This window comes from Taudactylus pleione, unplaced genomic scaffold, assembly GCF_031769625.1.
Source record: "Taudactylus pleione unplaced genomic scaffold, aTauple2 ptg000140l, whole genome shotgun sequence".
In the NCBI taxonomy this organism is placed as follows: Eukaryota; Metazoa; Chordata; class Amphibia; order Anura; family Myobatrachidae; genus Taudactylus; species Taudactylus pleione.
Window position 1 is genome coordinate 2,875,585 of NW_028284542.1, and position 14,675 is coordinate 2,890,259.

Consider the following 14,675-nt stretch of genomic DNA (forward strand, 5'->3'; position numbering starts at 1 on the left):
TTGGTGGAAACCAGGCACCGCTCATCAGCAGGCCAATACCATCCCTACAGTGAAGCATGGTGGTGGCAGCGTCATGTTGTGGGGATGTTTTTCAGCGGCAGGAACTGGGAGACTAGTTTTTTTTTTTATTAAATTTGCAAAAATCATAAAAAACAAAACAAACAAAAAAAACCACAACTTTACACTATGGGGTATTTACAACTTTACACAACAATACACTATACATTATGGGGTATTGTGTGTAGAATTTTGAGGGCAAAATGAATTTATTCCATTTTGGAATAAGGCTTCAACATAACGTGCAAAAAGTGAAGAGTTGTGAATACTTTCTGGATGCACTGTATGTCCTGCTGGGCCAGACCTGAGCACAAGTCACAAATCTACGTTCACTAACACCGACAGGTGCTTCTAACCCACAAAAACCGACGTTACATCTCCTAAATGTAAAGTGATATAAAATATCCCCCCGGTCATGAAGAACTTAATCACACAACAGTGATACAAAAACCTAAATTTTATTAGACAAAAAGGAGCTTAAACAAATATTATCCAGTTCTACAAGGAAGTGCTGGAGGTTTCCCAATCTATATTATTTCCTATTAAACAGACAAACCGATTTTAGATTTTATTTTTTACTTTAACAGCTCCACCAAGACAAAAACAGTTTGATTTTTGACTAAAACTAGATAACCAAGTGCAATATGTGAAGCTACGCTACTGTAAACGGAACTTTCTAGTATAAATCTAGAACTTCTAATCGGATGACTTCCTCCAGGAGAGTCACGATGGGGGATGTATATCGCCATAGAATTGATACCACACCAGTAATTGGTCACCTATAAGGTGGCAGCCGTTAGAACAGTTCTAAGCCGGGCTATAAAAAATAAAAAAAAGTTACTCTCAGGCCGTAGCCAGAACGCACAGATCTCCCCGGAATGAGTAGGCAGAAATGTTTCAGTAAGTAAAACAAGTCTAATGTAAGCGGGATACCAGAAGAACCACAGCTGCTGGGACTAACACTTGTCACCAGGTAACGCCTGCCCCTGAGGAGACAGAGAGAAGGTAGTGGTTATACAATATACTAGTGACAATATACAGGAACAGGCTTGTTGCTTAGAAGCCAAAATCTAGATAGATATTAAATAATTCATAATGTCGACAAGTAGTGTTTAGTTCCCGGAACATTGAGAATGTCGGCACCAAGGACGATATGTCCACAATCCATTATGTTGACATGGTCAATGTCAATATTAGGACCATGTCGACATTTCATACCTAACCCGTACTGCTGGCGCTCGTGAAACGCTTTAAAGAGCATTTCACACTTGTCGATGTCCTAGAGCTGGCGTTCCGGGATAGACCTTGGTCGGTCTATATAATATGTGATACACTGGAGCATAAAAGGTTACAGAACACAGCGCCGGGTGGCAGCAAATATAGATTGTAAATTATATATTACTGATGTGAATGGCTAAATATTCTCTTTCTAAAGGAATGCGTAGTATGTAGGCACTATATAAAAGATTAATAGGTCAGATGTTCCCAAACTCCGCTATTACAATCCAGGTTTTAATGATATCTATGCTCGAGTCCAGATGGTTAAGTCTAATTCACGAAGGCCCTCATTTATTCAACTGTGCTGAAGCATGGATATCCTGAAAACATGGGCTGTAATGGTGGTAAAGTTTGGGAACCTCTGAAATAGGTTATGCAGTAATGCCTCAGATACCCCACTATCCTAAATTATGCAAGATATTTTTTTTTTTTTATTGCAATATGAATTTTATTAAGTGCCATTGAGAGCGAAAGAGAGAGAGCGCGAAAGAGCGAAAGAGAGAGAGCGCGAAAGAGCGAAAGAGAGAGAGCGCAAAAGAGCGAAAGAGAGAGAGCGCAAAAGAGCGAAAGAGAGAGAGCGCAAAAGAGCGAAAGAGAGAGAGCGCGAAAGAGCGAAAGAGAGAGAGCGCGAAAGAGCGAAAGAGCGAGAGCGCGAGAGCGAAAGAGCGAGAGCGAGCGCGAGAGCGCGAAAGAGAGAAAGAGAGAGAGCGCGAAAGAGAGAAAGCGAGAGAGCGCGAAAGAGAGAAAGCGAGAGAGCGCGAAAGAGAGAAAGCGAGAGAGCGCGAAAGAGAGAAAGCGAGAGAGCGCGAAAGAGAGAGAGCGCGAGAGAGCGCGAAAGAGAGAGAGCGCGAGAGAGCGCGAAAGAGAGAGAGCGCGAGAGAGCGCGAAAGAGAGAGAGCGCGAGAGAGCGCGAAAGAGAGAGAGCGCGAGAGAGCGCGAAAGAGAGAGAGCGCGAGAGAGCGCGAAAGAGAGAGAGCGCGAGAGAGCGCGAGAGAGCGCGAAAGAGAGAGAGCGCGAGAGAGCGCGAAAGAGAGAGAGCGCGAGAGAGCGCGAAAGAGAGAGAGCGCGAGAGAGCGCGAAAGAGAGAGAGCGCGAGAGAGCGCGAAAGAGAGAGAGCGCGAGAGAGCGCGAAAGAGAGAGAGCGCGAGAGAGCGCGAAAGAGAGAGAGCGCGAGAGAGCGCGAAAGAGAGAGAGCGCGAGAGAGCGCGAAAGAGAGAGAGCGCGAGAGAGCGCGAAAGAGAGAGAGCGCGAGAGAGCGCGAAAGAGAGAGAGCGCGAAAGAGCGCGAAAGAGAGAGAGCGCGAAAGAGAGCGAAAGAGAGAGAGCGCGAAAGAGCGCGAAAGAGAGAGAGCGCGAAAGAGAGAAAGAGAGAGAGCGCGAAAGAGAGAAAGAGAGCGCGAAAGAGAGCGCGAAAGAGAGCGCGAAAGAGAGCGCGAAAGAGAGAAAGAGAGCGCGAAAGAGAGAAAGAGAGCGCGAAAGAGAGAAAGAGAGAGAGCGCGAAAGAGAGAAAGAGAGAGAGCGCGAAAGAGAGAAAGAGAGCGCGAAAGAGAGCGCGAAAGAGAGCGCGAAAGAGAGCGCGAAAGAGAGCGCGAAAGAGAGCGCGAAAGAGAGCGCGAAAGAGAGCGCGAAAGAGAGCGCGAAAGAGAGCGCGAAAGAGAGCGCGAAAGAGAGCGCGAAAGAGAGCGCGAAAGAGAGCGCGAAAGAGAGCGCGAAAGAGAGCGCGAAAGAGAGCGCGAAAGAGAGCGCGAAAGAGAGCGCGAAAGAGAGCGCGAAAGAGAGCGCGAAAGAGAGCGCGAAAGAGAGCGCGAAAGAGAGCGCGAAAGAGAGCGCGAAAGAGAGCGCGAAAGAGAGCGCGAAAGAGAGCGCGAAAGAGAGCGCGAAAGAGAGCGCGAAAGAGAGCGCGAAAAAAATAAAATAAAAATATATATATATATATATATAATATGAGATATGGTAAGAACTTACCCTTGTTATCTCTATTTCTACGAAGTCCATAGGGTTCCACAGGATACCTTGGGGTATAGGTGATGACGTCAGTCTTCAGGCACCACAGAGTTAAAGTTTTCAGCCTCCCAGGATGCATCTGGGTCCCTCTCCTATACCCCGCCCCCGGGCCAAGGCATCTCAGTTACGTCACAAGCCATAGGCCGGAGGAGGAGAAGAAAGAGAGAAGAAAAAAATCTGGACACTCACAAGAATCACATTCTCACCATAGGGAGACGGAAAAAACGGTGACCAGAATAAAGCCCATCTGCAGTACAGGTGCGACAGGGCGGGAGTCCTGTGGAACCCTATGGACTTCGTAGAAATAGAGATAACAAGGGTAAGTTCTTACCATATCTCATATTTTCTACTTCAGGGTCCATAGGGTATCCACAGGATACCTTGGGGATGTCCCAAAGCAGTATCCTTTAAGGGTGGGGACGCTCCTGTGCTGAGAGGAGAATCCGCCGCCCGAAGGAAGCATCCTGAGAGGCAAAGATGTCAAAAGCGTAATACCTCACAAAGGTATTGACAGAAGACTACGTAGCAGCCTTGCAGATCTGAACTGCAGAGGCACCACGTCTAGCTGCAAACGAAGGACCCACAGACCTAGTGGAATGAGCCCTCACCAAGGAGCGAACTGGAAGACCTTCATGAAGATAAGCTTCTGAAATTGCCATACGAATCCAGCCTGCCAAAGTCTACTTTGAAGCAGGCCAACCCTTTTTACGGAAGCCATAGATGACAAACAAGGCGTCCGACTTCCTAAAAGAAGAAGTGCGATCAACATAAATTCTCAATGCCCGCACAACATCCCAAGTGGCGTCACCCACTGAAAGTCCAGGTGAATTGAAAGCCGGCACAACAATTTCTTCATTGATGTGAAAACTGGATACCACTTCGGGAAGGAATCCCGGACGAGTGCGAAGCACCGCCCTATTCCTATGAAAATTCAGAAAAGGGGGTCTACAAGAGAGAACCCCTAAATCCGACATCCGTCTGGCCGAGGCAATGGCCAGAAGGAATATGGTTTCAGCTGTAAGCCATTTAAAGTCCACTGAGTCCAGTGGTTCAAACGGCGGTCCCTAGAGAACTCTCAGGACCACAGCCCAATTCCAAGGCGCCACCGGTGGAACAAAAGGTGGCTGAATGCGAAGAACACCTTGCATAAAGGTGTGCACATCAGAGAGCGCAGTATTCCTACGATGAAACCAGACTGACAGGGCAGACACCTGCACTTTCAGAGAAGCCAGGCGAAGCCCATGATCCAGTCCAGCCTGTAGGAAAGCCAACACCCTAGACAGGAAGAACTCCCTAAGGGAATAACCTCTAGGTCTACATCACCGGAAGAAAGTATGCCACACACGATGGTAGATTCTTGCCGAGGAAGGTTTACAAGCTCTTAGTATGGTTTGCACCACGGAGCTAGAAAAACCCTCTGGACCTTAGCATGACCGTTTCAACAGCCACACCGAGTCAGGTCCGGGTGAAGACAAGGACCCTATGACAGCAGATTCGGTCGTAATGGTAACCTCAGAGGAACGTCTACTGACAGACTCTGGAGGTCGGAGAACCAGTGCCGTCTGGGCCACTCGGAAGCTATCAACAGTAGCGTACCTCCTTCTTGATTTGAATTTCCGTAATACCCGCGGAAGAAGGGAAAACGGAGGGAAAAGGTAGGCAAACTGGAACATCTACTAGACGGACAGGGCATACACCAGAGACGCCTTTTCGTCTCATGTTCGAGACCCGTACACCGGCAACTTGTTGTTGTGCCGGGACGCCATGAGGTCTATCTCTGGAAGACCCCACTTGTCCACCAGACTCCGAAAGACGTCCTGGTATAAAGACCACTCTCCCGGTTCCTCCTTGCTGGTTTAAATAGGCCACCGTGGTGGCGTTGTCCGACGGGACCTGCACAGGGTGACCCTGGAGAACCGGCTGTGCCCGCTGGAGAGCTCTTGACACCGCATGGAGCTCCAGAATGTTTATTGGAAGCTCCGCTACCGCCCGAGTCCACCTGCCCTGAAACAAGTGTGGACCCGTGACAGCTCCCCAGCACCGGAGACTGGCGTCCGTTGTTAACAGGGCCCAGTTCGCCACCCAGAACGGGCGTCTGCAAACACCAGGTTAGAGACAGGCGAACATCCGGAGTGAGCCCCAACGTCTGGGACTTGAGACACTGAGGCAATCCATTCCATCTGGACCGGATCAATAGCAGCAGAGGTTTGGAGTGAAATTGGGCGTACTCCACCATGTCGAATACCGACACCATTGAGCCCAATAATCTCTTTGCCAAGTGTGTCGACACTCGACGACACTGCAGACAACTGCGCACCCTCAACTACAAAGCAAGGATCTTTTCCTCCGTCACAAAGATCCACTGCTGCCTGGAGTCCAATAAGGCCCCGAGGTGCAGGATCCTCTGAGACGGGGTGAGAGTGGACCTCTGCCAGTTTGTCAACCAGCCGTGACGTTGCAGTACCGCAATCGTCAGATCCAGATGGTGTAAAAGAAACTCTGGAGACCCCGCTATCAACAGGAGGTCGTCCAGATAAGGCAACAGTCGGACTCCCTGCGTCCGCAGGAGAGCCGCCATGACCTTGGTGAATACCCGTGGAGCAGTCACCAGGCCAAAAGGCAGTGCCCGGAACTGGAAATGTTCGTTGCAGATTGCCAATCTGAGGAACTGCTGATGGCGCAAAAAAATAGGGACATGCAGGTAAGCGTCCTGGATGTCCAATGACATTATGTAGTCCCCAGAATAATGGACCGCAGGGTCTCCATCCGAAACAGAGGCACCCTCAAGGACTTGCTGAGGGCCTTTAGGTTTAGTATTGAACGGTAAGACCCATTGGGTTTCTGCACCAAAAATAGAATGGAATAGAAACCCAGGCCCCTCTGGGAAATTGGAACATGCACTGCGACCAGCACCGGGCGAACTGAAGCAGGCGCCCCCCACTTTGGGGTCCCCCAAAAGGAGGCCTGGACCGTCAGGCCGCAGGTTTGTTATCTGACCTAGGAGCCGGACATCTGGTACTCCAGACCTGATTCTTGGGCTTGGACAATTTCTTGGCCCCAGCCTGCCGTGGACAGGACTGTACTTTAGGCCTACCTTGGGCCCTGTGAGGCCAAAAGGACGACCCACCAGCACTAGAAAGAATCGTAGCAGACAGAAGACATGCAGATTTTGCTGCTGCCAACGTAACTACAATTTTGTCCAGATCTGGACCAAATAGTACCTGTCCAGACCTTCTAATCCCTTTTTGGAATCCGCGTCCGCTTTCCAAGAACGCAACCATAAGGTGCGACGAGCAGCCACGGCTGCAGAGGAGATCCTAGAGGTGAGCATACAAATATCTAAGGCCACTTCATTAATGTAAGTGGCCGAGTCTCGGAGATTGCCCACCAACTCGGTCTGTTCAGCCGAACAGTCAGAGTCCAAAGACGCCTCCAAATTATCCGCCCAGCGCTCCATAGCTCTGGCTACCCAACACACGGCCAGAGCCGGTCTGGATGCTTCCCTGCAAGGGAATAAACGGCTTTGAGGCAGATCTCCACCTTGCGGTCAGTGACATCCTTCAAGGATGACATCGAAGGCATAGGCAATGTGGCACTTTTGACTAGGCGTGTGACATGTGAATCCACTTGCGTAGGGGATTCCCGCTTAGAAAAATAATTGACCGCAAACGGATAAGCCACGGCTAAGCGTCTCTGGGGCTGAACCGTTTACCTGGATTTTTCCACGCCTCCTCTAAATGATCCACTAATTGATCAGAAAGAGGGAACACCGTAGCCTCACCCTTAATATCCTTAAAAAGGCATATATGAATGTGGCCACCAAAGGATCAATATCCTCAATAACTAAAGCCGAGCGGACCGCTCGAATAAGACCAGGGATATACACCTTGGACTTAGCGTCCGGCTCTTTGGTACGGAGAGGTTCTTGGTCAGATAGATCCAGAATCTCCCCATGATCTGACGTCTCATCGTCATCCCCATAAGGAGCAGATAAAGACGCCACCGGCCGTTATGAGGCCGCAACACAGACTCCCCCTGTAAAACATCGGACAAATGCTGAACCGATGTAGTTAAGAGTATTAACCCACGCAGGCTCCGGAGAAACCTGGGAAGGGACAGGGAGACTGTGGGGTACCATCAATTGTCTCGGGAACTCCCGCATGGGTGACGACACCACTGACTGCTGGGACAAACCCGTCTGGGTAAACGCAGGTGGCGGAGCTAGCTGGCCCACAAGGGTTGTAAGCGCCTTAGCGAAACAAGCCCAGGGAGGTTCCTGTACCGGGACCGTGACCATAATCGGCCGTGACAGTGCCAGGCACTGGGGGCATAACCCCTCCGCGTTACCCTCTCCCTCCGCTATTGGTACCTTACATTTAGTACACATGAGCTGGAGAGGAAAATCAGTCTCAGACATGATGGTAAGTATGTGACACTCACACCTATACGTATTGGTATAGTGTGAATAACACCCTGCACACCGCAAGGGCTTTGAGCAGAGCAAGATCAGGGACAGTAATAAAGCTGACAGTAGAAAGTGAAAGTACAGACAGCAGGCTAGCAGTTCAGTCACATACAATGCAGAAGAAACAAATCCCTGCACTATTAGCGCTGATTCTCAACTACTCAGACCCTCAGGCTGGTAGGACTCAGCGCTGCATACACTGACCTGTGACAAACAGAGGAGAGGTATGCTGGGGGACCCAGACCGCAATGCCACCGCTCACAGGCTTCCAGCAGTGTTCACCATGCTTTAAAGATGGCCACCGAGGAGCAGAAGATGAAGGAGGCCGGCCTGGGGAGGACAGCTGACACACTGTGGCCAATCAGGCAGAGCAGAGAGGCTGTGTGCAGCAGGGGAGGCGCCGGCTGTGAGACAGGGAAAGCGCGCTCCCCTGGCATGCATTTAACCCCTGGGACGCCGCAGCGCATGCCGCTCAGCAGCGGCCCGCTGTCCCAGGGGGTAGTGGAAGCGCAGGTTGGTCGCCTGGCTCCACGCTGCAGCCAGTCCCCAGGGAGCCCCCTGCCTGGGGACTCAGGACCATGTGACTAGCAGGGACCCACCGCGGGACCCCGCTGCTTACCTGCATTCCCTTGGATCCGGCCATGGTCCAAAACATCTGGGGACACCGCTAGCCGTGACCCCAGATGTCTACCAGCATCCCCGGATCAGTACCGGCGTTCTGGTACCGGCGGGGTGTAGGGGAGACGGCATGGACGTCAGTACTGACTGTCCATGCTGTACTCCCAGATGTGCAGCCAGCGCTGCCTTTAAAAGAAACTTCAGGGGCTCTTCATAGCCCCCCTCTGCACAGTGCCTCCGACTCCGGCCAGGCACCGACGAAACTGAGATGCCTTGGCCCGGGGGCGGGGTATAGGAGAGGGACCCAGATGCATCCTGGGAGGCTGAAAACTTTAACTCTGTGGTGCCTGAAGACTGACGTCATCACCTATACCCCAAGGTATCCTGTGGATACCCTATGGACCCTGAAGTAGAAATATATAAGAGCATGATAACGGACATATAGCCTTGAAAAAAATACACATTGACTTATACCTCCCATAACTGCTGCGAATTGATGGGAACAGCAGTGCTGTCTGCAACATGATAGCAGCCCTACTTACCGCTTCAGTGATCAACATCTGCATCCTCAAACTGCCCGGACACAGCGGGTGCAGCTTCCACGTCCATGCCATCTGGAAGACACATGGTTCAAGCTTACTGTACAACTCTTAAGCTGTATACACATACTATACTATATGTGTACCCTGTGACGGAACGACACGCTGTATCGATACATTGCGCCAGCCGCGCACACTGCATGGCGCCGTTCTTTGCGTTGCCCCATCTGCTGTGCAGCATCACAGATGAGAGAACGATGAACGGCCCCTGGTGACGTAAACACTGCGCGATCGGTACGATAGATCGTAACATATATTGTTTAGTGAGTATTTTGCTTAAGTTTGTAGGTGATGGGTCATAACAGGACTTTGTAACCTCCAATCCATCCACTTTCAGAGGTTCATCCATAGGCTGCCGTGTCATGAATGCACATTAAACCCCAGAAACTGCTGCATCCGTTCAGACTGTGGTCATACAGTAGATACCACTTTAAAAAGAAAATATATTCTTTGTAACTGGGAGTTTTTCCTACATTGGTAATCATTCTACAGACAACTTTAAATCGCTTGCTCGGCTACGGCAGGGGTCTTGATGATCAGAGTTCTCATTGGATTAATCATGTTAATTACCAGAATAACCATTTATTGCCAGCAGGGGGCAGCAAGAGAATTTGTGATCAAAACAAAAGCACTAAATACAATGACAATTTAATAGCTTATACTCAGTTTTATTTGGAATCTCAGCGTGTGATGAACCACGTTAATCTGTTACTCATGTGCCTCTCTAGCCTTATCTGCAAGTGCCAGTTCTCATAATCTACTTGTAATATCATTAAAGAGCTTTGTTTACATTGACCAACTCATTTGAGGATTTGTGACCTGGGTGTCATTTACCTAGAGGTACACATGTGCTACACATAGATAGAAATCATTTAGATACCATAGGAACAACACAGAGGAACCCTATATGTACCTGTCCATGTGATAGGGAACAGAGTGTAAGCTGCCCTGGGGCAGGAACTGATGTGAATGGCCAAATATTCTCTGTACAGCGCTGTGGTATATGTGAGCGCTATAAAAATCAATAATGACCCCGCTATGTAAGTTGTCACATCATATTTGGATAATTAAATTACCTTCATATTCCAGATTGGAGTCTTCAGTCCGCACTCCGGCCATTGTGTGCTGATTAGCGATAGAGTTGGCCAACATGCCCTCTAACCTCTCCAGCGTCGCCTGGCCTTCGGAGGTGAGCCGGGACAAGCCCTCCTCGTACGTGTAAAACGTGGGGAGGTCACCTTGCCCCCGTTCTGGAAGAAATGGTGTAAATGCCTCTATTAGTTACAGTGTCTGGCAACAACACCACACATCCGTTAATTCCCTTATGTCCGTTCCGTAACAGACGATGCAACTAAGAAACACCTCCACATGTGACAGATGCCCCCTTGGGAGCATTAACGTATTTAAAATATACATTCTCATTTTCACAGATGCAAAAACACTTAGCGGCAGCAGAACTGTCGCGGTTGAGCCTCAGTGTGCAAGATACAGAGCAGGTACAAAGATTAACCAGAGCTGGTCACACGTATCCTTCCTAATATTGGCCTAGACCAGAACATGAACCTACAGACAGACAGCAGTTGTGAGGCCATAGGATTATCCCATGGCGTCAGTAAGCCAATTCTGTAAACAAGATAAGGTGGCATGACAGCTGGAGGTTACGTGTACTGCGGACAGGGCCAGGACAGAGTATTACAAAGCATAATCATTACACATCATGCAGGGGAACCCTGGTCAGCAAAGGATTACACATGGAAAACCCAAAAGGCACTAAAAACACCTATCCATACAACAAATACATAAAGGCAATATGTAAAAATTGTGTAACAATAAAAATTTAGGAGCAATGACTGACCGATCACCCCCCAATGTAAACTAAAAGTACAAAAACACACAGAAAAGGATAAAGGTTTGTGACGTAACAATTCCACGTTCAACGTAAGTAATAGAGTAAAAATGCTGGTGACAGTTCAGCATGATAAATACTCCGCTTATGGTTTCTCTTGTGACAGAAAGCCAAATAGAAAATGTACTAAGTGGCGGATTCTAAACCCCGTGTGATCTGGTGGCGGTTTTGCAGCGGTTTCTAAATGACAGCCCTGTTCTGTTCTAAAATGCGTTTTGACGGCGGTTTTGGAATCAGTTAATCTGCGGATAGCAAAACCGCCACCAAACCGCCGGGGTTTAGAACCCGCCGCTTTGCAAATTTTGTTTCTTTGGGCAAAATTTACTAAGAAACTGTGTAACTTGTACTGAGGGGACAAACGGGAGCTTTAAAAGGACAAGTGAAAGTATTTTACTACCCTTTACCTGAGAGATAGTAAGAGACAATAAGCAAGTCAAATACACTGCAAGTACTTTAAGCCATCACAAGGAACCTAAGGGGATAATTCAATTAGGGCCGAGATGTCTAGCCTGTGAGTTACTGCGGCCATATTATTATTATCATCGTTTATTTAGATGGCGCCACAAGTGTTCCGCAGCGCCTTACAAAGTACATAAACAACATTGCTACATTCACGACCATAACACCCAGATAAGCAACAATGCAATGCATATGCCCAGCTCACGGTAGCTCCAGCCTCATAGGATTGCGTACAGAGATCTGCCAGTTCGTGGAGAGATTTAGCCGCAAGGGGAGCAATATAAAAAAAAAAGACGCCATTACAATGGCAACACGTCTACCTCGCGGCTAATTGAATCACCCCCTTAATTTGCAGAATAAACTGACTTACTTGATGCATAAAAATATGAGATATGGTAAGAACTTACCTTTGTTATCTCGTAAAGTCCATAGGGTTCCACAGGATACCTTGGGGTATAGGTGTGACGTCAGTCATCGGGCACCATAGAGTTAAGCTTTCAGCCTCCCAGGATGCACTAGGGTTCCCCTCCTATACCCCGCCCCCAAGCCAAGGCACCTCAGTTAGTTACCAAGCCATAGGCTGGAGGAGGAGAAGGAAGAGAGAGAAAGAAGATCTGGATGCACACAAGAATCACACTCTCACCAGAAGGAGACGGGAAAACCGGTGACCAGACCAAAGCCCATCTGCAGCACAGGTGCGACAGGGCGGGAGTCCTGTGGAACCCTATGGACTTCGTAGAAAAAGAGATAACAAAGGTAAGTTCTTACCATCTCTCATATTTTCTACTTCAGGGTCCATAGGGTATCCACAGGATACCTTGGGGATGTCCCAAAGCACTATCCTTTAAGGGTGGGGACGCTCCTATGCTGAAAGGAGAATCCGCCGCCCGAAGGAAGCATCCTGAGAGGCGAAGGTGTCAAACCTGTAATACCTCACGAAGGTATGGACAGAGGCCCACGTAGCAGCCTTGCAGATCTGGACTGCAGAGGCACCACGTCGAGCTGCCCATGAAGGACCCACAGACCTAGTGGAATGAGCCTTCAAAGAAGGAGGAGCCAGCAGACCTTCATGAAGATAAGCTTCAGAAATAGCCATACGGATCCAGGCTGCCAAAGTTTGCTTTGAAGCAGGCCAACCCTTTTTACGGAAGCCATAGAGGACAAACAAGGTGTCAGACTTCCTAAACGAAGAAGTGCGATCAACATAAGTCCTTAAGGCCCGCACAACATCCAAAGTGGCCTCACCCACTGAAAGACCAGGTGAGTTAAAGGCCGGAACAACTATTTCCTCATTAACATGAAACTGGGAAATTACTTTGGGAAGAAATTCAGGCCGAGTGCGGAGCACTGCCCTGTTCCCATGAAAAATCAAGAAAGGGGATCTACAAGAGAGAGCCCCTAAATCAGAAACACGTCTGGCCGAAGCTATGGCCAGAAGGAAAAGAGTCTTAGCTGTTAGCCATTTAAGATCCACTGAGCCCAGTGGTTCAAACGGCGGTCCCTGGAGAGCCCTCAGGACCACAGCCAAATCCCAAGGCGCCACAGGTGGAACAAAGGGCGGCTGAATGCGGAGAACACCTTGCATAAAGGTGCGCACATCCGGGATTGTAGCAATCCTACGGTGAAACCAGACAGACAGGGCCGAAACCTGTACCTTCAAAGAAGCAAGGCGAAGCCCATGATCTAGTCCCGCTTGTAGGAAGGCAAGTATCCTAGACAGACGAAACTCCCGCGGTGCATAACCTCTCGGTCGACACCATTGGAAGAACGTATGCCACACGCGATGGTATATCTTCGCGGACGACGGTTTCCGAGCTCGCAACATGGTACGCACCACAGAGCTGGAAAACCCCCTGCTGGAGAGCATTGAAGACCGCACGGAGTTCCAAGATATTTATTGGAAGCTCCGCTTCTGTCGGCGTCCACCTGCCCTGGAACAAGTGTGGACCCGAAACTGCTCCCCAGCCCCGAAGACTGGCGTCCGTTGTCAACAGGACCCAATTTGGTACCCAGAACGGATGTCCCTTGCTGAGATGGGTCGACTGCAACCACCAGGCAAGGGACAGGCGAACCTCCGGGGTGAGCACTATCGTCTGGGACTTCAGAGACTGAGGCAGCCCGTTCCACTTGGGCAGGATCAGGTGCTGCAGAGGTCTGGAGTGAAACTGGGCATATTCCACCATGTCGAACACCGACACCATGGAGCCCAGTAACCTCATCGCCGAGTGTAGAGACACCCGGCGGCTGTGCAGACAACTGCGCACCCTCGACTGTAAAGCAGAGATCTTTTCCTCCGTCACAAAGATCCTTTGCTGTCCCGAGTCCAATAAGGCTCCGAGGTGCAGAATCCTCTGAGACTGGATCAGGGTGGACTTCTGCCAGTTGATTAACCAGCCGCGCCGTTGCAGCAGCGCAATGGTCAGGTCCAAGTGGCGTAGTAGGAGCTCTGGAGATCCTGCCACTAATAACAGGTCGTCCAAGTACGGCAACATGCGGACTCCCTGCAGCCGCAGAGAAGCCGCCATGACCGCCATCACCTTGGTGAACACACGCGGTGCTGTCGCCAGGCCAAAAGGTAACGCCCGAAACTGAAAGTGGTCGCTGCGGATTGCAAATCTGAGGAACTGTTGATAGCGCAAAAGAATAGGGACATGCAGGTAAGCGTCCTGTATGTCCAATGACACCATGTAGTCCCCAGGTTCCAGCGCCAGAATGATGGACCGTAGGGTCTCCATCCGAAACTTCGGCACCCGCAAAGACTTGTTGAGAATCGGACGATACGACCCATTAGGTTTCTGCACCAAAAAAAGATTTGAATAGAAACCCTGGCCCCTCTGAGAGAATGGAACAGGCACTATAACTCCAGCCTGGAGCATAGTGTGCAAGACCTTCCGCAGCTCCGTGGCCTTGCTCCGGTCTGATTGTAGACCCGTGGTGAAGAATCGAGCCGGGGGTCTGTGCCGGAAAGAGAGGGCGTACCCATGGGAGACCACCTCGAGAACCCAAGTGTGTCGTGGTGACCGACCAACACCGGGCCAACTGCAGCAGGCGGCCTCCCACTTTGGGATCCCCCAACGGGAGGCCTGGACTGTCAGGCCGCAGGCTTGTCATCAGGCTTAGGGGCCGGACGTCTGGTACTCCATGCCAGCTTCCGGGGCTTGGACGATTTTTTGGGACCAGCCTGTCGGGGAAAAGACTGTGGTTTGGGCCTGCCCTGGGCCCTATAAGACCGTAAGGACGATGGACCTGAACCAGAAGGAACCGCGGCCGACATGCCGATTTGGCTGCTG

The 14,675-nt window shown here is 50.0% G+C and overlaps 1 protein-coding gene across 1 annotated transcript in view; it reads right to left on the reverse strand.

Annotated features, from left to right (window-relative positions):
* Positions 1-499: 499 nt before the first annotated feature.
* Positions 500-14,675, reverse strand: part of CLNS1A (chloride nucleotide-sensitive channel 1A) — a 30,287-nt gene continuing 16,111 nt past the window's right edge. The window contains exons 5-7 of the mRNA XM_088473798.1: positions 10,097-10,270; positions 8,964-9,035; positions 500-1,043 (exon numbers count right to left, since the gene is read on the reverse strand). Coding sequence (XP_088329924.1) covers positions 8,968-9,035; positions 10,097-10,270 — 242 coding nt within the window. The 3' untranslated portion in view covers positions 500-1,043; positions 8,964-8,967. The remainder of the gene's footprint in view (positions 1,044-8,963; positions 9,036-10,096; positions 10,271-14,675) is intronic.